The sequence below is a fragment of the Pelobates fuscus genome, chromosome 1 (assembly GCF_036172605.1).
Source record: "Pelobates fuscus isolate aPelFus1 chromosome 1, aPelFus1.pri, whole genome shotgun sequence".
Lineage (NCBI taxonomy): Eukaryota > Metazoa > Chordata > Amphibia > Anura > Pelobatidae > Pelobates > Pelobates fuscus.
In genome coordinates this window covers 431,661,499-431,689,284 of record NC_086317.1, presented here as the reverse complement: position 1 = coordinate 431,689,284, position 27,786 = coordinate 431,661,499, and the positions used below count along the sequence as shown (strand labels likewise).

General features: G+C 39.0%; 1 protein-coding gene across 1 annotated transcript in view; it reads left to right on the top strand.

Moving 5' to 3' along the window:
* KL (klotho) overlaps positions 1-18,076 on the top strand; it is a 52,502-nt gene extending 34,426 nt beyond the window's left edge. The window contains exons 2-5 of the mRNA XM_063429311.1: positions 10,228-10,738; positions 12,106-12,374; positions 13,731-14,856; positions 16,805-18,076. Coding sequence (XP_063285381.1) covers positions 10,228-10,738; positions 12,106-12,374; positions 13,731-14,856; positions 16,805-17,142 — 2,244 coding nt within the window. The 3' untranslated portion in view covers positions 17,143-18,076. The remainder of the gene's footprint in view (positions 1-10,227; positions 10,739-12,105; positions 12,375-13,730; positions 14,857-16,804) is intronic.
* Positions 18,077-27,786: the final 9,710 nt, after the last annotated feature.

Sequence of the window (27,786 nt, the reverse complement as noted above, 5' to 3'; positions counted from 1 at the left end):
TTTACTTTCACTTTGTGTATGTATTTACTACACTATAAGACCTCTCTCTATTGTGTTTCCACATATATATTGGATAACAAGAACTACAGTACCACACATATCCGTAGACAGGAATTGTACCGTCCAGGCGAATAACAGCAGAGTTTTTAGCAGCTCAACCAAGTGTGAGTTACACTTTAAAAAGTCCAAATTATTACTTAAAATTTCACTATTTTTTGTCCATTTCTGCTTCCCTTTAAGGTTACAGAAGTTACCCATCGCTATACATATTTAAATTGATGTTAATATACCTCTGTATATATATGGATAGATGGCTTGGCACTCACCCTTCCTCCTCATATAAAAGTAAAGATTCTTGCCCAGGTGCAATCGTTGCACGTTGAAAATATGGTGCACGTTGAAAATATATAAAGTACAATAAGAAGAGATGCACTCTGCGGTCTTCAATAAATAAACTGTTATTTAATCCATACAGGAATTAACATATAGATTAGATCGACGTTTCGACCCGTTCGGGTCTTCCTCATATATTTTTGCACATTTGCACCATTCTGGGGCGCAGTTTATCATTCTGCCACAATTGGCTGGTTTTGAGTCTAGATTTACGGTTATTCCAAACGTACGTTATTATTGCAGATAGCTTGAGGGGTATTGTTTGAAACAGATCAAAGCTTTTGGTAAGAGTGTAATGTTGACGGCATTGCAGCATCCGAACCAGGACACCTGTGGGAGGGACCAAGCTTGTAAGTCAGCTTTTAGTCTATATAACAGTGGCTAAAATGTCTTGTGGTACAACAAGGACAAGTCTGACGGGATATGCACCCCAAGATACGTGATGTGTGAGTGGCACCACTTAAATGGGAAGTTGCCTCGCAGGTCCGCAGTCACAGCATTCTCCAGTGAGACATTCAGTATTTCGGATTTATCTGAATTTATTTTTAGATTGCTCAACCTGCCGTAGGTTTCTAGTAATTTTAACATTATTGACTAACCCTGTAAATATGATCTAGAAAGTTACATTATGTATTTTTAAATTATTTTAATTATAAAGCCTATTAAATGGTGGTTCATCACAAGTAAAAAAAATTAAAATAACATACTAATTATGGTAGATTTTTAGTCTTTTCTGAGCAAATAACTCACAATGGCAGTGCAGCTTTGATTACAAATGTTTCTTTTTCATTTTAGATCTTCTAAGCATGGCTAAGAGTGATAGGAGTACATGTGTACATGTGATGTAGTGTGAAAGTTTTTGTGTCAGTTCTGATTAACCAAGAGGTTTTATTGAACAAATTGATAAATAGGCAACTTTCATCACAGCTACCAAAGGCATATGCCTAGAAATAGAGGATATGCTTAATGGGCAAAACATATTTGGTCCATTTACACCCCATATAAAGGACAAGGTGAAGGTTTGGGGCAGTAGCGTTACTACCACGGTTGCAGGGGTTGAACACTTGGGGGTGGGAGAGACACATAGAGGGGTTGGGTGAGTGGGAGAGACACTGAGGGATGGGGAGATGAGAAAGAGACACATGGAGGGGCTGGGTGTGGCAGAGATACATGGATGGTACTGGGGAGAGAAACAGAGTGGATGGGGAGAGACACATAGAGGGGCTGGTGGATGGGAGAGAGACATTGGGGTGAAAGAGAAACATTGAGCGGGTGGGAGAGACACATGAAGGGGCTGCAGGGGATTGACATCTGGGAGGGTCGGAGAGACACATGGAGGGGCTGGGGGGAATGAGACATTTGGAGGTTCTTGTGTGAGATGAGACACATGGCATGGCTGGGTGGCAGTGAGACACACGGAGGGGCTAAGGGTGATGAATGAGACACATGGAATGGGTGGGGTGGGAGAGACACATGGAGGGACTTGGGAGTGAGACACATGGAGGGGCTGGATGAGACATATGGGGGGGCCTCAGGGCACCGTGGCCGATTATTTCTAGTTATGCCTCTGGTTTAGGGTATAAGTGTCAGTGATCAGGAATTCTAAAGTCATATCTCTACTTGGTACCAATCTGTGCCACAAGTAGTATCTAGTAGTACTTCTTATATCTCATATCCCATCTGAAGAACCAGAAGCCAGCTAGTTGACAGTTGGGATGCATAACTCTTAGCATGGGAGAGGCCAACAGAACAGATACTTCAAGCACATGGAGCTGAAGAGATATAGCCAGAACAGTCACTAGTGTAAAGTAGAACTAGCATGTAAACCCAAAACTGCTACATATTTGGAAACTAGAAACTTTTATTATCAAGGGATTCTTCTGTTGAACAGAATCTGTCATTTGAGTTGGCACCTAACTACCTTTGTGAATAATTTGTTGAATTATGTTCTTGGAAGTAGTGTGTACCTAAAATGATAAAAGCACATTTGTTTTTCATTCTTTGCTGAGGCATTTATTCTGTGTTATGCACTAGTTGAGCATTATTTACAAAGCTGCTGTGTAGACCTAATATTAAAGTCTTACCGTAACGTCGGGTTTATTTGTAACAGATACAAGGATGGCATTTTACCAAAGACATGGTGTTCAAAATGCCCTTTGGCCAATGTACTTGGGGAAAGTTGAATCGGATCTAATGTTGCACTCACCATTATTTATTGAGTTAATATTATACCTAAATTAATTATAAAAAATCTTCTTATATAACGTTGAGTGCTACACAGCTGGGTTTGGGATATAAACATGGTTTTTGGATGGACCATGAGGTAAATTTCTAATTTCTAGAGTATTTAAGGCATTGAAATAAACCTATTGCTTCATATTGTGCCTGAGTTTCTAGCAGGCATTTTGTTAAAAATGTTTGTTGAAAACAGAGAATCACCTTACAATCAATTTTGTAAAGAGTGATTTATGGTCAGAGAAGCTAATGTCTACTTGAACAGTTGTTTACAAGAGCAATATGGGCGTATGTAAGTCATAAAATGGAATAGAGGACTGTAAGATGAAAAGAGGGGGTAGAACGGTGGAGCACAACTGTGGAATGTGGAGGTACAGAAGTCATAAAATAATTAAGAGACTGAAGGAAAAGGTTGAGTCCAAACAGGATCTGACACCTCAGGAGAGACAGAAGGGTGCAGTTAAATGAGAAGCTGTCACTTTACTTTAATGTGATGTTTACATGTTCCTATAATTAACAAATGTTTTTGTGAGGTTTAAAAAAATGAATGAAATGTAAAATTTCACTCTGCCATGCAACTAGACGCCTCCATCTTAGTTCCCTGTCAATCATTGTTATAAACTTGGTACTTTCTATCTAGCAGTCAGCATAGAGAGAGCATATAGAGAAGAAGAGAAACGAAACCATGTTAAAATGATAAATCTTTAATACAAATTTAAAAAAAAAGCGTATCTGTTGACAAAGAAAGAATTAACACAATTTTATAGTGTTTACAGTGTTAATTCCAGTGTAAGTTCCCTGTTAAAAATAAAAGACGTTACGAAGATGTGGTGTCACGGATAGACATGGGATCACAAAATGGCAGTGTGTCACAAATGGGAGATAGAAGATTATAATCAAGAGGGTGACCATGAGTAGAAAAGGGAGGGCCACATACAGGGAAGATGCCATAGAGGCCAAGAAGTGTAGTGCTAATAGGTCAAGGAGCCACAAGTGAAAAAAAATCAAGTATACGTATCAAGCCAGAAATTAAAAGTAATCAATGGATTATCAACAATTTATTGGTATATAGAAGGTTGAAGGGTAACCTGAATGGAGTAACCTAAAAGAGAGGAAATATGTATAATTATCTCAATATGGTGACCTCATGGAATGTAGTCTCAAACTTTTATCTGTAGAGGGCAGTGTTATCCATTTTTCAACCGCATGGATTACATCAGACTAAACACAACTTATTTTAACAGCAACAGGCTGACATTATTTTGTCTGGCAAAGTGCAGACAGAGCTGTTCGAGGCCCAAATGTAAATGATTCCTATTCTGCAATTTATCATTGAATTAAATAAATCTATTTTTAGCTTCTGAGGTTCTCCAAGTGGTTTATAGAAAATGGAACTACAGAGTCAGGAAAAAATATATATATATATATTTTTTTAAAGTGGACATGTTTGCTTAATATACAAGCTTCCTGGAGATCTTAAGAAAATTGTTGGGAGATTTCTCGGAGGTAGTTAAAGGGCTAATACTGGAAGAATGTCTATTAGAACTACAAACAGATAAAAAAAAAAAAAAGAGTTTGCTGAAGGAGCATAATTGAAAAATAAAACATATAAGTGCTAACTTGGAACCTTGCATGTTGAAAAGTATACAACTTGGAAAAATAAAAGGTCCTACACTCCCAGTCCTTGAAGGATTGGAGAAACTTACTGATAAGTTAAAAATTAAAGTCTTTAATTCATCTTCTTAAAAACAGTAAGCCACATAATCACACAACGCATAGAGGAGCATCCCTTATTTGTTTTGTCTGATTTACTTGACTTACTGATTTTAAGAAATAAAATGTTTTTTTTTCACGTTCTGGTACGTTTTTATAATTCTTGCAGTGCTGGGAGTATGGAATGATTATCAGAGTGGGTTCGGACCATTCAGAGATCAGGCTCCCTTAGTTTGAACCCAGCGCCCCAGTGTCCTGCATCCTAAATCCAAGTATTTTAACAGGGAGTGTAGGCACCTATGGTCCCCTTATCAGTCATACACATGTAGCCAAGTACCTACTCTGCCAATAGGACATTTTGCCCTGCAAAGGAACCTGGTTTTACAAATTGGGCTAGAAACATGATGGTCTGACCAAACCAAACCAACTTATAAAATTGGAGGTATTGTACAGAGATGCTCCTAGGTTACATGGCACCTGAGGTGGAAACAAAATGTTGGCAAGCCCCCCCCCCCCAAATCCAAAATGTAAAAAAAAATTGGGTCTTGATCTGCACGTTTGTTAGGGAAAGTACACATAGTGCCATTCATATACACATACACATTTGTATATATATATATGCACATTCATAAACACACATACTTACATTCATGTACACACACATTCATATATACACACACATGGACACATATGCGCAGAGATATACATACACAAACAGGCACACAAACACACAGACTCAGACATACACACATAGACCGTGATATAGACACATGGACACATACACAGATGCACATTGATATACATACACACAGACTCGCACACAAACACACACATGCACACATACTCTCATACACACAGACACATTCAAATACACACACAGGTTGATATACACACACTGACTCATACACACCTATATTCATATACACACTCATACACACAATTTTTGTTTTGATAAATAATATTGTTATTTTTTTTAACACTGCGGTTCACCCAGCCTCCTTGCTGCTGAGAGGGAAAGAGCTGTAGTTGAACCTCATCCCTGGTGTCCAGTGGGGTGCATCATGGATCGCTCTTCATAGCTCCCTGCAGCTCTGTACTGTAGCCAGGGCTGAGATGGCTTCAAATCTCGGCTCCAGCTGCAGGACAGAGCTGCAGGGAGCTGAAATCAGTGTAAAGAGTTCCCAGAAGCCCTCTCGGTGCACTGCACTGCAAACATCCACAGCAGAGCCTTAAAGCAGACACATGCAAGGTGCTGCTACGTAGGTGCCTGCTCAGCAGGGTGCACTGTGTACCCCCCTTCCGCCTTTAATCTTGGCTGGACTGTCCCCACTTTAGAAGTTCAAAAAGGACTAATGGAAAGCCTACATAATTTGTAGATGCAGAAGAATAAAGAGAGGAAAAATTTAAGGTGAACACATAAAAAGGCTAAAATCTCTCAGGTCCAATCATAAATTACACAGGGTCTGCACATGGCAGAGGTGCAGACCAGAAGCTCTCTGGGGCTATGAAAGGATAGTGCTCCTTCTTTGGGTCAGCACTACCCTCACGGGCCGGCCCATAGATCCGTTGATGTTCTCTGTTGGCCTTGGCCCTTGACCATCAGGGCCTAGTGCATGTTTGCCAACTTTAATCGATGTCAAGACCAAACCTGACTATGTCTCTCTACTGAGACTGTTTTAAAGAGCCTTAAGGTTGCAGTCCTTTATGAATGTCCAGAGTCCCATGTTGGAGACGCATGGGAGACACAACTATGCCTTTGCTTTACTTCTGGAGGCACAGTATGTCCGTGTGAATTGACCATGGGAGGTAACAATTCACTAGAATTAGAAGCATATATACATGATGGAATATTTGATTGCATGCATGTTATACCATACAGTAAGTTTCTATTTATATGTAATATGCCCTTCATCACTACTTTATATGTATTTTCTCAGTTAGAAATCTGCAAGGATGAGCTACTGAACCGACAGGTCGCATCTTCAGAGGGCTCCTGGCGAAATCGGCTTTAAAGTCCCAAAATATTGGAAAATCACCCCCAAAAAAGCACGCTAACTACCCACATAAGAAGCAGACATGGGCAGGAAAAGTAAGAAGCCCAAGCCCGACCCACCCCGACCGGGCGCCAGCATAGGAGACCTGTGGCGGCGAGTGCATGGCGCACACGAACCGGACATGGCCGCCTACATGGAGGGCATCGAGGACTCCGACGACTTGCTCTCTGAGTCGGAGGAGCTATACCAGCCCGTGACACAGGCATCGGAGAAGCCCAACCCGAAGCCTGCCAAGCCACTTGACACAGCCCCGGCCCGAAATGAGAGAGCTGCTGGCGGAGCTTCGCCAGAATATCCAGGAGGACGTGGCAGGTATGCGGAGAGACATACAAGGCCTCACAGACCGCATGGAAACTGCGGAGCAAACCTCCAACACGCACACAGGGCAAGTGGCCACACTCCAACAGGAGATGGCCCTACTACAACAGAAACACGCGAAAATGGAGCAGGCCATGGCTGCTATGGAGGACTCACGACGTGCACAGAACCTTAAGGTACGGGGCATCGCTGACTCAGTCCCGGACTCTGAGCTCCCCCACCTAGTGCGGCGCCTGTTAAACACGATACTGCCGCCAAAACAGGCCAAAGGAGTAGGCCTTGACGGCGTGTTTAGGCTCCCTAAACCACCGACGGCCCCACCAGCAGCAACCAGGGATCTGATAATACGATTCCAGAAACGACAAGACAAGGACGCAGTCATGGCCGCAAGCAGGGGCACCGCACCGCTCAGCTTCGAGGACATGTCGTTGACATTTTATTCAGACTTCTCTAAGGGGACTATGGCCTGGTGCTCTACCCTGAGGCCTTTTACCGCCTTGCTCCGTGAACATGACTTTAGATACAGATGGCGCTCACCGCACAAACTGCAAGTGTGCCACGGAGACGCCACATACCTCATAGCGGACCTACGGGAGGCGGAGACCCACCTCCAAGCCTTGGACTTACCGGCAGACGCCATGAAGCGACACCACGCAACCTACAAGCCGCACAGATGGAACCCGGCTACCTCTAGGCCCTTCGTTCCGGGTGGATCCACCAGCGCTGCACAGACTGGAGCCAATACCTGAGAGCTCCCGAGGGACTGCTAGGCCTTACTGGCCACTAATACCATACCATTGCATTGCTTTTCCCTTTCATAGGCTTATTGCAGTCGCTCAGCTTTAAATTTGTATATAGTTATTTTTAATTTATTTTTATATTTTGTGTTTTTTGGTGTTTTTATTATTCTTGCCTATAATAGCATATGTATGTGCGGATAACTTTAACTGGATAGGCTTTTGTGAACCGTGCTCCCCAAACAATGGCCACATATGCCTGTGCACTAACAGCCAGACCCCACTAGTCTTCATGACACTCACCCTTGGGCTCACACTCTAGGCCTGAACTATCCACATACTACACATGCCCACACCCTATTCCTTCGTACGACTAATGCCTAGTAAATGTAACGAGATTGAACACACAATGCTTAGCTTATTTAACGCACTAATTTTTAATAGCAGATGTTTCCTCAAAATAATGTTAATAAGCTACCTTATCGCTATACTAAACGACAGGGGGTACTCTGGCATTAACATTTACGCACCTACTAAGTTTATGCAGCACTGTCTCAATGTATTTTTATTTTGTTATTATTTTGACTCTACGTACGTATACGCTCGCAAACCGTACTACTGGATATTGCTATAACAAAGCTTAATATGTATAGCCACCCTAGCTACTGCCTACTTAACTAAACCCTAGCAACGGTCAACACTTGTTTTATTACCTTTTTAAAATTGTGCATGACCGATAGGAACATCCATAGGTTACCCGGTATATCAAGCTACTGTCTACGCATTATCTCAACAAAACTTAAAAATTTGTGCCGCATATTCTTATGTCATGTTTTTTTTTTTTTTTTTTTTTGACAATCTTTATTTTTATTTTGTTTTGGATAGCATAGCAAGAGGTATTACAACCATGGCAAGTAAAAACATGACATGAGTACAGTTCACCAAACTTATAACGGGTGTACATCAGAAAGTCCAGGGTAGGAAGATTTAGTTAATGGGAGACTTCGTAAGATATTACGTGTGCCATATACGCACTGCTGCTTATACATAACTTGTTAACCCCTAGTACAGTCAAGGTGGTAGGGCTTTCGTAGAGCTTTTGCCGGAGTCCCCTGCGAGATATTCCAGGCTATTAGTGTGTCTGCGCAATGTTAGTGATACAAAGTTATAACAAGCAAGAACAGAACATGAGTACACTTCACCAGTCTTAGAACAGGGGTATGTCGGAAATTCCAAGGGTAGGAAGTTTTAGTTAATAGGGGACAGCATAAGATATTGAGTGCGCGATATATTCACGGCTGTTTATACATAGCTTGCTAACCCCTAGTACAGTCAAGATGGTTGGGTTTTTGTAGAGCTCTTGCCGGAATTCCCTGCGAAGTATTTCAGGCTATCTGGGTTTCTATGCAAGGTTTATGATACAATGTTATACCGTTATGAAGCCGCATGCGGCTCTCAGCCTATTTCACTTTGATTCGGTGTCACAATTCACACCAGTAGTTCCCCCCAGTAACATGTGGGACTATCCGTGTATCTGTAGTCAATCTACGTGCCAGCTTCACAGTGACCTGGGGCCATCATGATGATGAGCGTCAGAAGGGTATCTTTATCCGGTCCATGGGGGCTGAAACATGACAGTAAGTGGTAGTAAGTCAAGTCGGTGGGGGTGAGGATGTCTACATATTGACGTGTCTGTGAGTCCGTCCCTCGGGACGGTCGAGAGCGCTTATAGTTCGTACCAAGTATGGTACAATATGGTGCGGCAATCAAGGGGGTAGCTTATGTCATGTTTTGATCATTGTATGTTACTGCTTACAACCGCTATCGTGGCTGAGTAAGCATATTGTTATACATTGCACTACAAAAATAAAGAATTAAAAAAAAAAAAAAAATCTGCAAGGATTTAAAACAAGACAGCATTATTTCATTTTAAAAATGTCAAAGTTCAAAATCGGAATTAGGGCCATATGGTGGACTTAAATTAAATGTATTTAAATTAAAAACCCACCTCATCTCCGTTCTACCTAGTTGTTTTAATTAAACCATCCAATCTTCCGTTTCTTTCTGCCATGTGTATTAATATGAATTTTAATCCATCTGGGTTAGATTCATGCTTTAATTTAAATGCAATGACATTGTCTGTCTTTCATATTCATTTATGATATTTCACATATGTTCCTCTATATGTGTGTTCTGAGCCTTGGTACTTTTACCAACAGAGCATAAAGTACATAGGCAAATAAGTCCGTACACTGATCAGCCACAACATTAAAACCACTCACATGTGAAGGGAATATCATCACATATACAAACCTGCAAGTATGGTCAAATAGTAGATAACCAGCTAGCAAAGCATCATGGGAGTTGTATGACAGATAGGGATCTACCTTTTGGCCATCCTTGTGCTAGAGTGGATCCCAAAAATATTTCTTGAACCAAGACCCTCTCTACGTTAGTTCCACCACCAAGTGAGAATTCAAAATGAATTTCAAATTTAATGCCAAAGTAACCAAACTAAAACCATAGCTGATTTAGAGATTTTTTCCAGTTCGGCCATTTTGATCTTAAATTTGAAATTCACTTTGATTTCACTTTCAATTTTCACATTAGTAAAAAAAACCTTGTTTATATGCCCGTTCCTACTATTTCATTGTACTTCATTAATAAGTCTGTATTTGCTGTATTTAATCATAAATAGATCATAGGAAATAATATTGTGATAACATTTAAAAAATATATATATATAATATATATATATATCCAATTTTGTCTTACAGGCGCATGCTGTAGTATGGCATCTCTATGATAAACAGTTTCGTGCATCGCAGGGTGGACAAATATCTATAGCCCTGGCTTCTCATTGGATAAAACCACTTAACATGACGGATAATTTCATCAGAGAGTGTCAGAAGTCTTTAGACTTTGTCCTGGGATGGTTTGCCAAACCAATATTTCTAGATGGGGATTATCCTCAGTCTATGAAGAACAATCTTTCTTCTCTTTTACCAGATTTTACAGAAGAAGAAAAAAGATCGAATAAAGGCACTGCTGACTTTTTTGCTCTTTCGTTTGGCCCCATACTAAGCTATAAAATGTTAGATCCGGATATGAAATTTCGTCAGAAGGAATCTGTAAATCTCCGGGAGCTACTGTACTGGATTCACATGGAATACAACCAACCTCAGATATTTATTGTGGAGAATAGCTGGATGCTCTCTGCGATGACTAAGACAGAAGATGCAAAATACATGTATTATCTTAAAAAGTTTGTTATGGAAACTTTAAAAGGTACCGTCCATTAATTTGTCAAAACACCTGTGAATATATATTAATAAGCATGTGTTTTATTTTCTTTTAGCTCATTGCTTAAATACCTTCACGTTGCATTTTATTAAATGTCTTTACAATTATAAAGCTGGATAGAGACTGAAAGAGTGAGAAAGAGAGTCAAAGAGATAAATAGAAATAGTGAGAACAGATAGAACATGGAGAGAGAGAGATCCACACAAATATATTGCACAGTGATAGAGAGGGGTGGAGATATATAGAGATATGCCAGAAACAAGAGAGACAATAGTATGGGAAATGTACTCCATTAACGGGACAGAAAAAGTTGGATACAACTTTCCTAAATATACCATATGCAGCTAAAAATGGTTACTTGCAATTCTGTTATTCTGAAGGTGGTAATGCCTCATAGATGCTGGCCATCAACATGGGGGGGGGGGGGGAGGGGGAGGAGCACTCTCTAGAAAGGCCTATGTATGTAAAAGTATAAATCCAACATTGTTAAAGTTATAGTTCCCCTGATTAAAACAACTACATGAGATACACATTTAAAGCAGCACTGTCACTATCTGGGGACTTTACTGAATTCACGAAGACCTCAGATGGTGACACTGCCACTGGGGGTCCAGTGGTGGCAGCAGGGGGGGCAGGTAAAGGTCAGATTGAATTACCTCAACCTGACCCGTGTGGCACAGCCATCTTGATTTGGTGGGTCCTCTTCAGAGCCTATGTCGCTGCTGTACTCTCGTGAAACCAGGGGATCCTCCATAGACACAACCAATTACCCCTGACAGCTGTAGGGATTGACACTTAGACTCTGCTTTGAGTCTAAGAACATCAGGCAGTGGAGAGATCCAGAGACAAAGTAGTCTCTACTCTGTCTCTGTACATCTCTTGACTGGATTGGAATTTAAGTGAAATTCCAAAACAGTAAAAACGAGTTCTTCATAAATATTCTATCTTTATGAAATACAACTTTTTCAGGGAGGAGGACTTCTGCAGTCACCAACTTCCATTCAGATTAGTACTTTACTACTAGGCTTATTCTGGTCCTCACTATGGGCAATTAGCATTTTTCTATTATCATTGATCATTTTGGACGCTGTTGAGTTGCTGATAGTGCTGGTGGTGGGTTGGATGAAGTGGTCATGTTAGTTGGTGTGCATTCGGTTTTTTGATGAAGTTCACTTGGAAGTGTTTGAAATATGTGTTTCTCAAATATCATAATAAAGTTTTATTTTATTACTTGTGATTCAATTCCCCCCTGCCACTCCCCCCAAACCTGTGTATATGACCCTTAGCATGCTTTCAGTGTAGAAATGCACAAGTTGAAATTTCAAAAATGCTTAATTGACTTTTTACCCCAGCAATTAGATATGATGGTGTAAATGTCATCGGATACACGGCTTGGTCCCTAATGGATGGTTTTGAGTGGCTGAGAGAATACCGGAACAGACGCGGATTGTTTTATGTAGATTTTCAAAGTCACAATAAAAATCTGATACCAAAATCCTCAGCACTGTTTTATAAGCAGCTTATTAAGAAGAATGGATTCCCACCACTGCCGGAAAATCAACCTATACAAGGAACGTTTCCCTGCAATTTTGCTTGGGGTACATCTGCATACACTATACAGGTATGTTGGAGGATTTCAAGTTTTTACAGTCAACACTTATAAATACCAATAATAATAATAATTAAAATTGACTTTTAAGGGCATGGTCACAAAAATAGCACACATTGTATCATTAAACATTGTACCGCAGTATGAAGGATGTTAAAGCTGGTCAGAAGAAAAAGTATTGTCACAGTGACAGAATCATTGATATGAAGAATGGTCAAACTATAATTTGAGTAATAAAGTACAATTATAATACAAAATGAAAATTGGCACAACAGCAATCAGAACAAAAGCCAAGATTCTCTAGGGTCCGTCAGTATAAGACAGTATAAGTATTCATCAGTCTGCTGCTGAATGGAAAAAAATAGAAAGGCCTCCTAGTGCGTAAATACAAAGAAAAAAGGAAAGCGAGAAAAAAGTGGAAAGGTGTTTACAGTGGCTCCCGATATAAATACCAATTGGTATGTTGAAATACGTGTTTAAGTTTACCCTTAAACTCAGGGTCAAGGGATTTGGAGAATTTAAATTGTATTCTCCTCAAAAATAATTATAGGGAAAATTCCTTAATTAATTTGTGTTTATGTTGTTGGTTATAACTGGTCATTAACAAACCAACAATGTAGTTATTTACTACATAATTAAATATCTGCTTCCTTTACTCTAAAAACATTCTAGAAAAAAAATGTACATATGTAGTTGACCATGTGTTGTCAACTGTCTACATTTCTGAGGCTATATTTTGTATAATTACCCTACAGTTATTTGCCTTAGATATGTGCAATGAAACCAAAAGTGACACAGGGCAGGGTAAACTCACCAGAATCATTTTTCCTTCATAACATTTTTTGCAATAATTGAAGGTAGTATTCTGTTAAATCAGATAAATAATTCAGATTCAGGTGTCATTTATTGAATAGGGTTTGATCCTACAATGTGTACTTAGCCAGATGTGTCTTACACTCCCTGAAAGCTACATGTGGCTTCTGCAGTGTTCACACAGGAGCCTTTCTATTCTCCTTTTTTCCTAACAACTTATTTTTGTGGAAAATATAAAAAATAAAACATGAAATAAAAAAAACCCAAAAAATCACCTCTGGCACCATTCGAAAGTGCCTGAGTTTTGTCTGCAGTTATTAATAATACTGAATTGTATTATATATAACTTTCAGGGCTTTTTCGCTAAAGTGAGAATTGTTTCAAAGTGAATTTTAAATTTAAGACCAAAGTAGCTGAGCTGACTTAGAAAATGATTTCAGTTCACCTATTTTGGCCTGATATTTGAAATTCCCTTTGAATTCACTCGGAAGTCTCTGCAATTCTCAGTTTAATGACTGTGTGTGTGTTTTTATGTTATTGTTTTTCTTTGTGCAGATTGACACCACGCCATCTCAGTTTAATGATCCTAGTGTCTACATCTGGGACATGAATAAGACGAAAGGCCTTACCAAGGTAGACGGAATTCATGTCCCAAAGAGGAAAACGCACTGTGTAGACTTTACGGCCATTCGTCTGCAGATATCTTTACTACAGGAAATACATGTCTCCCATTTTTATTTCTCGCTCAAATGGGCTGCCATTCTTCCTCATGGAAACTATTCTCTAGTCAACCATAAAATCCTACACTACTACCAGTGTTTCGTAAGTGAACTGGTTAGGGTTAATATTACTCCAGTTGTTGCTCTGTGGCAACCAATTGCCGAACATCAAGGTTTGCCTTTTCATCTTGCAAAAAATGGTGGGTGGGAAAACTACCATACAATTCACGCCTTTGTTGAGTATGCTAGACTCTGCTTTAAGGAACTTGGAAACCATGTAGGCCTGTGGATTACAATGAATGAGCCTTCGGTAAGGAACCTCACTTTTACAGCAGGCCATAATCTTCTGAAAGCACATGCCAAGGCCTGGCATTTGTATGACAAAGAATTCCGAGGTTCACAGAAAGGAAAAGTATCCATTGCACTTCATGCCAACTGGGTAGAGCCAGCCTGTCCCTTTTCAGAAAATGATATAAATACCAGCGAAAGGATTTTAGAATTCGACGTAGGCCGGCTTGCCAACCCAATATTCCTCGACGGGGATTATCCAAAGGTCATGCGGGATTGGCTGACAAAGCCAATTCTGCACAACAGCCATGATTTGTTCAATTTCCATTTGCCTTATTTTTCGGAAGATGAAAAAAAAATGATCAGAGGAACGTTTGATTTTTTTGGCTTGACCCATTATACTACTGAGCTGGTGCAGTGGGAAAAGGAAGACTCGGCTAAGTATGATCACAGTCTTCAGGTTCAGTATATCACAGATAACACATGGATACAATCGCCACACGAATACGCAGTTGTTCCGTGGGGGCTAAGGAAAATGCTGAAATGGATAAAATCAAAATATGGCAACATACCAGTTTATATTCTAGCCAATGGAATTGACAACAGTCAGGATGTGGTTCATGACAAATTAAGAATATATTACATGAGGAATTATGTTAATGAGGCACTCAAAGGTGAGAATATACCGACCATTTTTAATGCATATTTTTAATAATTTTTTTGCAAATTCAAAAATTCAAGCTCATTAGGCTTCTCAGTAGAAATCGTTCATTCATTAGGATTAGAGTTGGCAGATAGAGTTGGAGGATTAATGTTTCAAGTTAATATTAGTTGTTGAGACTAAAGTGAGAATTGCTGTGATTTCATAGTGAATTTCAGATTTAAGGTCAAAATAGACAAACTGAAAACTGAAAGGACTTGGTGAATTTTTCTAATTTGGCTGTTTTGGACTACATTTTGAAATTCCCTTTGAATTCCTAGCAATAGTCATTTTAGTGAATAACCCTGTATGACTGGGATTAGAAAGGTTAAAGGTTAGAGGTATTGATTGAGTTTAAAGGGGTTAACGTTAGGGTTATAGTTAGCATTACAGTTAGATTATGGTTGGGGAAAAAGACGTTACTGGTGGAGTGCGCTTTGCATTCTAATTATGCAAATGTATTAAAAAATGCAAAACCTGCAAACTTGTGATAAATTAAAAAAAATTTTAAATCCGAAAAGTGTAAGTTATCCCCATAAGATTTAGTGGACAACAACTTTAACAGCATACTTGAGTGCCACAATAAAGACTACTTTACAAATAATCAAATTAACAACAACGTACACTTATCAATGTGACAATGTACTCTTGTGCATTACCACAATACAAATTCCACAATAACAAATGTGTCATACAAAATGTTTGTATATTTTGTGCAAATATCATATGTATGTGCAAAAATGACACGAGTTGAGTATAACACCCCTAAATACAGTCCTCTTGATCAAAATTGTTTGTTATAAACCACCCTAGTTATAGAAACATATATAATAGCACAGATGGTACAAAACAAAATAAATGTATAGAGGCCCTTTAATATAAATCTTCTCGTATGCCCACAAACATTTTACAGAGCCCAGAAATGGCTCTGTACTACAAGCAATGGAGTCAGTCAGGCTTGACTTCTTCTCTCCGATTCTCTGCAGCAATCCTCCCAAATATGGGCAAACAAAAAGTTAAAAAGAGAGCAATTATAATGCAACACTGTTGAGTTATCATACAAAAAAATACTAGCGATAGAAAGTTTCACTCACATGTACCAGAGCCTCTTAAGGTCTCACTCATCAGCGATATGGTGTCTATTATAAAGATGACACCCAACCTCCCATGTGTAGCTCCTGCTGTATGCTTAGAAACAAACTTGGCTCCAAGTCCAATGATATATTTTAAAAGAATATACCTTTATTTGGTAAAACAGCTCTCTAAAAACATTAAAAAAAACAAAAAACAAGAAACAAAATATCTAAAATGTGTTTCATCTATTTATAAGCTTCCATAGTCAGTGAGTGACTGAGGAAGATAAGCACCTTCCAAGGTTTGCTCACAATTGTAAACACTAGGTTTACTGTAACTATATGTTACCCAGCTCTCTCTCACTACAGTAATACACGATCTTCTACATTCTGGAACTGTGACCGCTGAAGCCAAAGAATGCAATGAAAAAAATGAGTTGCGTATATTTAAAAAAACATTAAAACATACAATGTTTTAGTGTCCATGTCCCAAATTAGATAGGTTCCCACCTCCACCCCCCCAGTGTGTCCCTTAAAAATAATGAAATAAAGGTTTTTAAATACATTTTTTTTTCAGCACCAAAACTCCTTTGGCGCTGAATACCTCTCCACCTCCTGTAATGTCATCGAGATATAGCGTTCACCAATCCAATGCTCTAAGTTCTCTAACTTGCTTGAATAAGAAATCTATTGAGTGGGATAGCTGTTATTATAAGTGGCAAACCTGTACGAGTTTACATTTATGATAAAGCTGCTGATAATATGTTATATATTATGTATCATGTTAATTATTATTAAGAGTACAAGGATGATGCTTTAAACAAAATATTTGTTGTATGTCTTTTTCAGCATCTCTGATAGATGGAGTTGATGTTCGTGGATATTTTGCTTATTCTTTTAATGACAAGACAGATCCTGGGTATGGCCTGTACACCTACATTGCCAATCAATATAAGGCTAAGCCGTCATTGAAACAATACAGGAAAATAATCAACAATAACGGGTTTCCAAGTGTAAACATGACCGTGGCTTCGTGCCCTGTGGAACATGTCCTTTGCCCAGACTGTCATTTCTTCCAGACAAGAAAATACCTACTAGCTTTCGTGGCTTTTATATTTTTAATTTTTATCATCTCTGTTTTTATGATTACATATTACTCAAAAAAAGGCAAAAGAAGATATAAGTAATGGCCCAAGTTCTGTTAATGACAAAAGTAATTTCGCACAACCTCATAGAACTGTCCTCTTCACGGGATAGAGAATTGGTTATAGATTGGTTATGAAACCAGCGCTGGGTCCAATATGTACTGTAGTAGTCTCGTGCACCACTGTACAGGGGAGTCCTCTCGTTTTAGTTGCTTTGCAATCCATTTTATATTATTCTTTAAATTACATTTTGCAACAATCCAAACACCTATTTTTTTTTTTTTTTTATGAATACTTATCACACAGTCAAACACACGTATATACAAAATGCAAAATGGCAGAATGCTTTCTGTATAAAAAAAGCTACATGTGTGTAAACCTGTGTCATGGATGAAAAATTGGTATTAAGTAATATAGTATACCTGTAAATGTAATATATCAAGAACCCAGACTTGGCAGTTCCAAGCCAAACTTAATTTTATATAAGATTAACCTACATTTAGACTTTCCTGAAATTCAGTTTTCTAGTCGAATCTAAGACCCATCAGATTGTTAAGGTTTTCATTCGATACCATTGATTAGACTTTTGCAGCTGGTGGGGTGCATAATCCACAAGTTTGGACACGTAAAAAGTTATAAAAAGAAGTTAAAGAATGAAGCGGTCAGTTGAACAAGCATATTTTACGAGAATGATATCGTAATGACCATTACATACCACATGGGGTAGACACACACTGCAAATAAAACATACTATAAAGAGGCCTAACATTTTTCACTTGCCCACTAGATATTGGCAAGTTTAATTTGAGCCCTGGCGAGTAGTAAATCACTCCCGGTGAGTGTGTCATGGACCCTCCAAGGGTGCAATGGTGAATAACTTAAAAAGACTGACTAGTAGGATAGCACTTGAAATGTTGAGCCAAACAACACCTATCTCTGAAGAACAGGGATTTCTGACATAATATAAAAATAACATGCTTTGTTTGATACTGCGTTAACATAAAATTTTTTAAATAATTGAAATTCAGTTTAAATAACAGAAAAAAAAACATTGCTGTTTTGATGCAATGACTGATAACACTATAAACGCGTACTTGTTTGTTTTGTTTGTTTTTGCTTTGTGTTGTTTTTTGTTTTTTTTACTGATAATTTAATGCATTATCTATGTAGATGTGCACAGATATAATATAGAATGTATTCATGTTCTCTACATGTACAGTCTAATGGTAATTAAGTACTACCGTTTCAGTATAATTTTCCTTTATTACGAATAATAGCATTTTCTTGGATTTTCTGTTCAAGTTCAAAGGTACTCTGTTCCTCTAATTAACTGTTTAGGTTTTTGCAGCATTCTAATTATTCTAATTTCTATGTTGTTTAATATTATACTGTCTTTATCTCTTGCTACACAATCATTTACTAGTTTTTGTTTTCATATTTCTTATTTAGTTTTTTTCCACCTTTTGCTTTTTAACCCCTTTTTTAAGCTCTGTTACGTTAAAATAATTGATATAAGCCAGACTTCCCATTAGCAGACCAATCATTATAGCATATTGCTAAATAAATTAAATGACAAGTGGTCTGTTAATTCTGAAAAGCTCTGTATGATTTAGTTTTTTTCAGTATTACCACACGTGTAAACTGTTCTGTGAGGTAAGTAAAATGGGACAAAGGGGCTGGCTGCACTCAGGACCCGTCGGTGCGCTTGTCCATTTTGATAGTTCCTGGCTGATCTTTATCTAGCATTCTTCAATGCAGAGTTTGATAGAATGATGCAAGCCCACCAGGTGACCTGATTTGGAATTATTGGCAGCCAGATATGGAGGAAATGTGAGAAAGAATGTCATCATTCCTACAAATACGGACGTCTGGGTATCGCGTTAGGCTTTGTCTCCCTCCTGTGGTGAAGTACCTCATGTCGAAGTTGTTCATACTAATAAAGCTGCATTGATTTGTGTACTCTGCTGGAGCATGTATTTTTTAGTGGTAACCGACCCAGTGTTTTCTTCATCTAGTGACCTTTCTCATCTACTCGACCAGCATCAGCAGCAATGTTCGTATTCTCCAAAGATATTGTGAAGTATAGAGACTTCTAAACATAAATGCTATTTTTCACCAGAAACTTAATATTGTAGTTTTGAGTCCAATTAGAGATTTGCGATGTGTGTTTGTGTGTGGAGTCCAACAGCGAAAGAAAGGCGTATTCCTGCAGCTATAAGGAATAGGAGACCGGGTACATAGCTTGTTCCACCATAACATATCTAAAGATCTACAAATTCTCTAGACCTTGGAGCATCAACCTATTATCAGTTAATAGATTATTTATTTTTGCTATTATTTGTTAAATTCCTTCTCTCAACATGCCAAATGTTTCACAGATTACTAAACTAGGGTGGGTGTTACCATTGAATAAGTATAATAATTAAAATTGACTTTTTATCTTCGAGATGTGTGACTCATTAAATTTACCCTTCACAAGTGTTGTGTTTTGTGTTTTCATTTCTGAATATATGTAACAACTTGCAAATACCAGAGTTAAAAGGAACACTATATTGTTGGGAATACAAAACTTACTATAGGGATTTTGAAGATCGAGTGGTCTGGGTGCCTATAGTGTTCTTTAAAAACTCTACATTGTACTTTTTTTTTTGCCTGAGCTCCTTTCTATTCACCAATGACATCCTCATATTATTCCCCGTATTATATATTTGTCCATCATATTATTCCTCCAGTAAAGATTCCAGATCTAGTCTCCTAGTATGTTAAAACCATGGTCCAAGATGTTCTGCCAAATCTTTTTATTTTGTTTAGACATACAGGAAGGGTTCATTCTGATTATTTCCTCAGGCTCTACTCTTATACTTAATTCACTGCTGCTCATCTTGGTTAACAACATATTATATTCATGTCTTCAGCTCAGTTAAAAACTCTAATAAATGTTATAACATCATGTGAGACAATGAGAGCACTGTTCTGGACTACCAGTCTATTCTGTAAATTACATTGGAATTACATTACAATGTTGTAAATGAAATTGTTGCTTGTTCTTCTGAATTGGTATCAATTTAAACCTTCCAGGAAGGTAGAGTTAATTTCAGTGTTATTTTTTTCAACTCTATCATTTGATTGTAGGAATCCCTTATATTAAGATTAAATGCCATCATTAGCACTGAACGCATACCTCAAATGAACATCAAAATAATGTTTTCAAATACATGTGTCAATCTGCCCTGCACTAATTTTGTATTAAATAGTAATTTCTTTTGTGTACACAGGATTTAATTGGACTGTATTTTGTTTCGTAAAGTTAGTCCTGGTTGCTGTTGGAGTGACCAAAATGCTCCAATTCTGTGAAATGCGTCAGTCTGTGTGAACAGATCTCATTGGTTACTATGGTTCCTTACTTGAATAAAGAACATTGCTGGTGATGTATATGTTTATGCTGGAGTTGCATCATCATGTATTATTGAATTTAAACTGGTTAAACTCTCTATTTAGCGTCTAAAGTCAACATATTATATATTAACCCCTTAAGGACACATGACATGTGTGACACGTCATGATTCCCTTTTATTCCAGGAGTTTGGTCCTTAAGGGGTTAAAGGGACACTATATGCACTAAAACAACTTTAGCTTATTTAAGCAGTTTTGGTGTATACATCAGGCCCCTGCAGTCTCACTGCTCAATTCTCTGCCATTTAGCAGTTAAATCACTTTGTCTATACAGAACTAGGAACACCTGTTTGCATGTGAGTTGCACAGCTTTCCTAAACACTTCCTGAAACTAGATATTTTAGGTTCCTTTAATGCACAGTCAGTTTACTCTAGAATGTCGTATCCCCTGCTCTGGTAATAGCCTTGTAGACCCTGCAGAAGTCTCTTGTGTGTGATTAAAACGCAATTTACTAAGCAGGAGATAAAAGTTTCTAATGCAAGTTAAAGGACCACTATAGGCACCCAGACCACTTCAGCTCAATGAAGTGGTCTGGGTGCCAGGTCCAGCTAGGTTTAACCCTTTTTGCTGCGAACATAGCAGTTTCAGAGAAACTGAAAAAATCGATGTTTTCTTTCTTCTAAAATCTTCTTTTTTCAGCCGCAAAAAAGGCCAAATAAAAAACCATAATAACCGAAGCAATTCTAAAAAAAAAACGAGCGCAAAAAAATAATAATCCTTCTTCACCCGAAGAGGGCTCCGCGCAGACTGAGCTCTGCAGGGCGGCGAAGGCTTATAAAGCCTTGCCCCGCCCTGCAATTAGGCTCAAAGCACTCTGATTGGTGGGTTTAAGCCATCCAATCAGAATGCTCTGACATGTAAATGAAGAGACTGACAGGTAAGTCTCTACATTTACCTGTCAGAGCACTCTGATTGGTTGGTTTGAAATCCAAGTGCTCTGTGTCAAGTTCTTTGGAATTTTCCCACACTGTGTAATTTGACTCATAACTCTCTGATTGGTGGATTAAGTAACCGATCAGAGAGTTAAGAGTCAAATTACACAGCATGGGAAAATGCCAAAGAACTTTCCCACGCTGTGTAAAATGACACAGAGCACTCTGATTGGTGGATTTAAAACCAACCAATCAGAGTGCTGTGACAGGTAAATGTAGAGACTTACCTGTCAGTCTCTTCATTTACCTGTCAGAGCATTCTGATTGGATGGCTTAAACCCACCAATCAGAGTGCTTTGAGCCTAATTGCAGGGCGGGGCAAGGCTTTATAAGCCTTCGCCGCCCTGCAGAGCTCAGTCTGCGCGGAGCCCTCGTCGAGTGAAGAAGGATTATTATTTTTTTTGCGCTCATTTTTTTATAATTGCTTCGGTTATTATGTTTGTTTAGGGGGGAGGACAATACGTCTTTTTTTTTTTAAAACTGTTTACTAGACAGGCTCCTACTCGCGGTATAGCGAGTAGGGGCAACATTTACTAATACTAAGTAATTTTTACTTAGTATTAGTAAATTTGGCTGAAAGACCAATTTAGGTCTTTCAGCCTTTTGGTAGATAACTCCCTAATACCGTGGGAATTAGGGAGTTATCTACCAAGCGGCTGCAAGAGAAGTCCCGAAATTCCTAAATGCCGAAGTGTCGAAGTGCCGAAGTGCCGAATTTCCGAAGTGTCGAAGTGCCGAAGTTCCGAAGTGCTGAACTGCTGAAGTGCCGAAGTTCCGAAGTCTTGAAGTGCCGAATTGCCGAAGTCCCGAATAGCGAAAATCCCGAATTTCAGAATGCCGAACCGAAAATTTTCCCCATGCACATGCCTATTGCTTTTGTTTATATTTATCCTTTCCTCTTGTTCCTAGATCTGCATTTTTATTATCCCCTGTCCATAATGTCTGCTGTTTGTCCTTTTGTGCGATCCTTTTGACTGATGGATTCTGGGTAAACTGGCTTGGCAATTAAAAGGGAATCTTATGCTCCACCCATCGCCAAAAATTGCCAAAGATCACGCTGCCCATAAGAAAAAGCAATTCTTCCAAAAATTTGCTTTCAACAATAAAAAGTAGTCCAAAAAAAATGAATGAATAAAAAAAAATTATAAAAAGTCTAATTTGAAAAAATAAAGTGACAGTGTTGCTGTAAAACAGAACAGGCAGGAATTTTGTTAATAAATCAAATATCGTAGCAGACTATGTTGTACGCGTGTCAAGGTTCCATTATACACTTCATGGTACATTAGAGTACTGTTTCCTGGATACTAATTATTTCAGTGAAATGTTGCTATACCCACAAGTATATTCTTTGAATGATCTCACACAGGTCTGTGCTGACACTAGACTTTGTACAACCAATGAAAATAACCATATTGTAATAGTCTATAGAGTTCTTGCAAATTAATTATGGAAAATGTAAATACTAAACATTTTAATTATAAATATTTAATTACATACTAATGCTTTATATTGTGAAATTACCAATTCAATCTGAGCTCCTGTTAGCTTGAAAAATGGAGAGCATTACACGGCTGGTAAGTTCAGGGAAGGATGCTAAATCCTATTCATTAAAATTTTGTTTGTGTTATAGTTGATTTAAAATTTATCTAAATGTGCCATATTTTACACAAATTAAGACTTGTTTTTTTTTTTTAATAAATATCAGGTTTCTAGCTAACATTCATTTTTAATGAGTGATCTGGTTTATGTTCGAATTTGTGCTGTTTTTGCATAACATTTCTAAGTAGATATAATAAAAATAATCCTATATTTATCATTCTTTTGTTGTGCTGAAAGTCACTCTCAGTATTATTTAAATATAAACCGTCAGGTCTATACGTTCCTGTGGTTTGGTGGTATAAATGCACGAGGCTGTCAGGCTCATGATTCAGTATTGTTTGATGATCAAGCGATTTTATTTTTACAGCTGTGAAATTAACAGATGAAGGTTTTCGGTTTACGTTTTGTTTTTACAGCAACTGTGAAATTGCTGAGTTAGCGTGTTGTAAGACAATTTACAAACTTGCAATATCTCTGTAGGTCTGAATCAAAGTTATATACAATACCAATGTGTTGATATGTATTTTTTTTCATGTTTTTATTACATACCACAGTTCACTCTGGTACAACTTGGGTTACAAGAATACCCACGTCTTGAGTCCAAAGCAAAACGTTGTACCCCCCTCGTTACATGACCCCTACTTTAGAAGACTCCACCTTTTTTAAATTTATACTTATAGGGTTATTTACTAAAATCGGAATTATTCTCAAAAACAGCAGGGAATTTAAAACAGACACGCAGATGCAAAACCATGCAGGTATATCCATACATCATTGTCCCTTGAATTAGGACACTAGTGGGCAGGGTAAAGGAAGGCGAACCAGTGAAGCAGATTCTGTCACTGGTGCAACCTAAAGGGGGTAGACCTCTGGAGTGGTGGTGAGTCTGTCTGAAGAACTGGTGGTCAGTCTGCTGTCTGCCACTCATCGAGGCCAGCCCACTGAGAGTGGACAATGAATACGCTGTACTCCTCTACGGGTTTTTTTGGATATAGTTTCTTGGTGTTCCCAAAAGCGGGTGGTATCCTAAAATTGAGACTGTCCCACTAGAATCAGAAACGTTGGGAGGCTTATATATGCAGGGCCGGTGCAAGGATTTTTGCCGCCCTAGGCAAAAGTAAAGTTTGCCGCCCCCCCCCATATGACATCACAATGCCCCACCCATATGATCTGCCGTTAACTAACGCAAGTGCTGCAGTACCGCCGTGTTTACATTAAAAGGCCTGCAGGGACAGGCTATAGACACCAGAACCACTACATTAAGCTGAAGTGGTTCTGGGGACTGTAGTGCTTCTTTAATGTGAGGTAAATTAGAGATTAGTGCCACGAATAATATACTAGATTGACTACTTACAACCAGATGATGATGATGATGATGGGCTCTAGCTGTAGTCTGGCTCCACTGGTCTGGTGTAGAACAGGCTCTTTGTAGGCTGTTTGTAACTGTGGTCACAAAAATCAATGTTCTGGGAGAACGGGAAGCAGCTCCATTTTTTTAACGCCCTTTACACAGCTCAAGGTCTGGGTCCCTGGGTCCACCTTCATGTTCCACCAATGAGTTTGTTCACAGGAGGTGGAGTAGGGGATGTCCTGATATGTGTGTAAGGAATGCATTGTGTGAATCTGTGTTTGTATGTGTAAGGGCTGCAAGGTGTGTTTCTGTGTATGTACGGGATGCAGTGTGTGCGTCTGTAAGGGGTGCATTGAGTGTGTGTAAGGGGTGCATTGAGTGTGTGTAAGGAATGCATTGCTTGTGTGTGTGTGTGTGTGTGTGTGTGTGTAATGCATTGTGTGTTTTTCTGTGTGCAAGGGGTGCATTGTCTTTGTGTGTAAGGGGTGCATTGTGTGTGTATCACTCTCTTCTCCCCCCCTTGTTCCTCTCTCCCCCCCCTCCCTTGTCACTCTCATCTCCCCCATTGTCACTCTCTTCTGCCCTCCCCACTCTCATTCCCCCTCCCAACCCCGTCAATTCCCCTCCCTGTCAATTTCTCCCCCCACCCTGTCAATTTATTTCCCCTCCCTTTCAATTTAACCCCCCCTTTCAATTTATTCCCCCCACCCTCCCTGTCAATTTATTCCCCCCCACCCTGCCTGTCAATTTATTCCCCCCCACCCCCCTGTCAATTTATCCCCCCTGTCCATTTATTCCCCCCCTCCCTTTCAATTTATTCCCCCCACTCTCCCTGTCAATTTATTCCCACCTCCCTCTCTGTCAATTTATCCCCCCCCTCTGTCAATTTATTTCCCCCCTCACTTTCAATTTATTCCCCTCCCCTCCCTGTCAATTTATTCCCCTCCCTGTCAATATTTCCCCCCTCCCTCCCTGTCAATTTATTACCCCCCTCCCTGTCAATTTATTCCCCTCCCTGTCAATATATTCCCCCTCCCTCCCTTTCCATTTATTCCCCCCCCTTTCAATTTATTACCCCCTCCCTTTCAATGTATTCCCCCCAATCTGTCAATTTATTCCCTCCCTTTCCATTTATCCCCCCTACCTTTCAATTTATTCCCCCCCCCCCAGAGACACATTGAGTCTCATGCATTGACACCTAATTGATAGAAACAGACGTCATTTGCAGTTCCCAAAAGAAAACAGATAGGAATTGCTACCTGGTATAGAAAGTAAAATAAAAACTAACCTTGTAACCTTGTAACCTAGTAAAATACACAGTCAGTGAAAAATTATAATAAAAAATCAAGAAACAGACAGAAGGAGAACAAATAGGCACCCTTAAGCACAGACCATGCACACTACTTAAAGAACAACAGTCACGAAAAAACTATGAAATGAATGGTATATTAACAAAATCTATTTTGAGGTGACAATTGTGCTTTAATTTAAGACCCTCTTTCCTTCATTAATCAATACTTCACTCCTGCAGCTCCCCATTGAGCTATCTATCACTGCATAACCCCTAAGATCCACCTTCACATCATCTATCTGTGCTTTACCCCTAAGGTCCACTTTCACATAATCTATCGGTGCTTTACCCCTGAGGTCCACTTTCACATCATCTATCGGTGCTTTACCCCTGAGGTCCACCTTCACATCATCTATCGGTGCTTTACCCCCGAGGTCCACCTTCACATCATCTATTGGTGCTTTACCCCTGAGGTCCACCTTCACATCATCTATCGGTGCTTTACCCCCGAGGTCCACCTTCACATCATCTATTGGTGCTTTACCCCCGCAGTTAACCTTCACATCATCTATCGGTGCTTTACCCCTGAGGTCCACCTTCACATCATCCATTGGTGCTTTACCCCTGACGTCCACATCACATCATCTATCGGTGCTTTACCCCTGAGGTCCACCTTCACATCATCTATCGGTGCTTTACCCCTGAGGTCCACCTTCACATCATCTATCGGTGCTTTGCCCCTGAGGTCCACCTTCGCATCATCTAGCGGTGCCTCACCTCTGCAACCCACCTTCACATCATCTACCAGGACAAAACTCCTGCAGTCCATCTTCACATCATCTATCGGTGCTTTACCCCTGCAGTCCACATTCACACCATCAGTACATAACCCCTGAAGTCCACCTTCCTAAGAAAGAAAAACTTTTGAAACCAGAATGATCAAATCGTTTAACAGCAAGAAAAGAGGACTAAATATTGATTTGGTGATAGTGCTTGATAGTGCTTCCTGTCACAGTACCAACACTTTACATGAACACTCCCCCAGCATTATCTTACTGTTCTGTCACATGTATCAATATTTTAAAATGCATTCCAATATGTTCATTCTATCAATATGCAAGTATATGTGTTTGTGTGTATGTATATGTGTTCATGTATTTATGTGTATGCGTATACATGCGTATGTATTTGTGTGTGTGTGTGTGTATAAAGTGTATATATACATGCATATATATATATATATATATATATATATATATGTATATGTGAATAGATGTATGTGTACATATACATATATATGGGTCTGTGTATGTGCAGGCACATTGGTATATGTTTGGATACATGTATCGGTGCTTGTGTGTGGATGGATGTGTAGGTGTGTATGTACATATATTTGGGCATTTGGTTGTATTTATATGTATATTGTATGTACTTGTGTATAGTGTCTATGTTCTTGTGTATACTTGTACATATGTACTACTTGTGTATATGTATATGTATATGTATATGAGTGTGTACGTGTGTCTGTGTATGCTGGATATAGGCCTTCATGCATATCCTGTAACTCTTGGATGGGAATTCATGCATTCTTTATATTAATACTCCCCCCTTCTAGCACCATCTTCTGCACTGTTCGCTTGTTTTTTTTCTCTCTCTCCCCCTCACTCTATGATCTTCGCACAAGATTTTTACTACCCTCTCTGCAAGAATGGTGTCTATGTTCTATCAAACCTGTCTTATCTGCACTCATGTCGCTTTAACCCCTGTATCACAACTCAACTTTGAATTCTATGTGTCGTCTTGCTCAGAAATGCTTCAAACTTGAGAAAGGGAGGTTCTCCCAAAAGCTTGTCATTAAAAAAAATATGTTAGTCCAATAAAAAAGGTATTAAAAGATACAACTTTTATCTGTTTTTTACATAAAACATAATACTTAATTTGGGTACACTTTGTAGTTAACTATTATGAGCTTTCTAAGGAAATAACCCAACTTAGGTGAAGTTCATTACCCTGTGCTGAGGTTGAGCTGTTAAATTATCTGTACTAGAGATTCAACTAT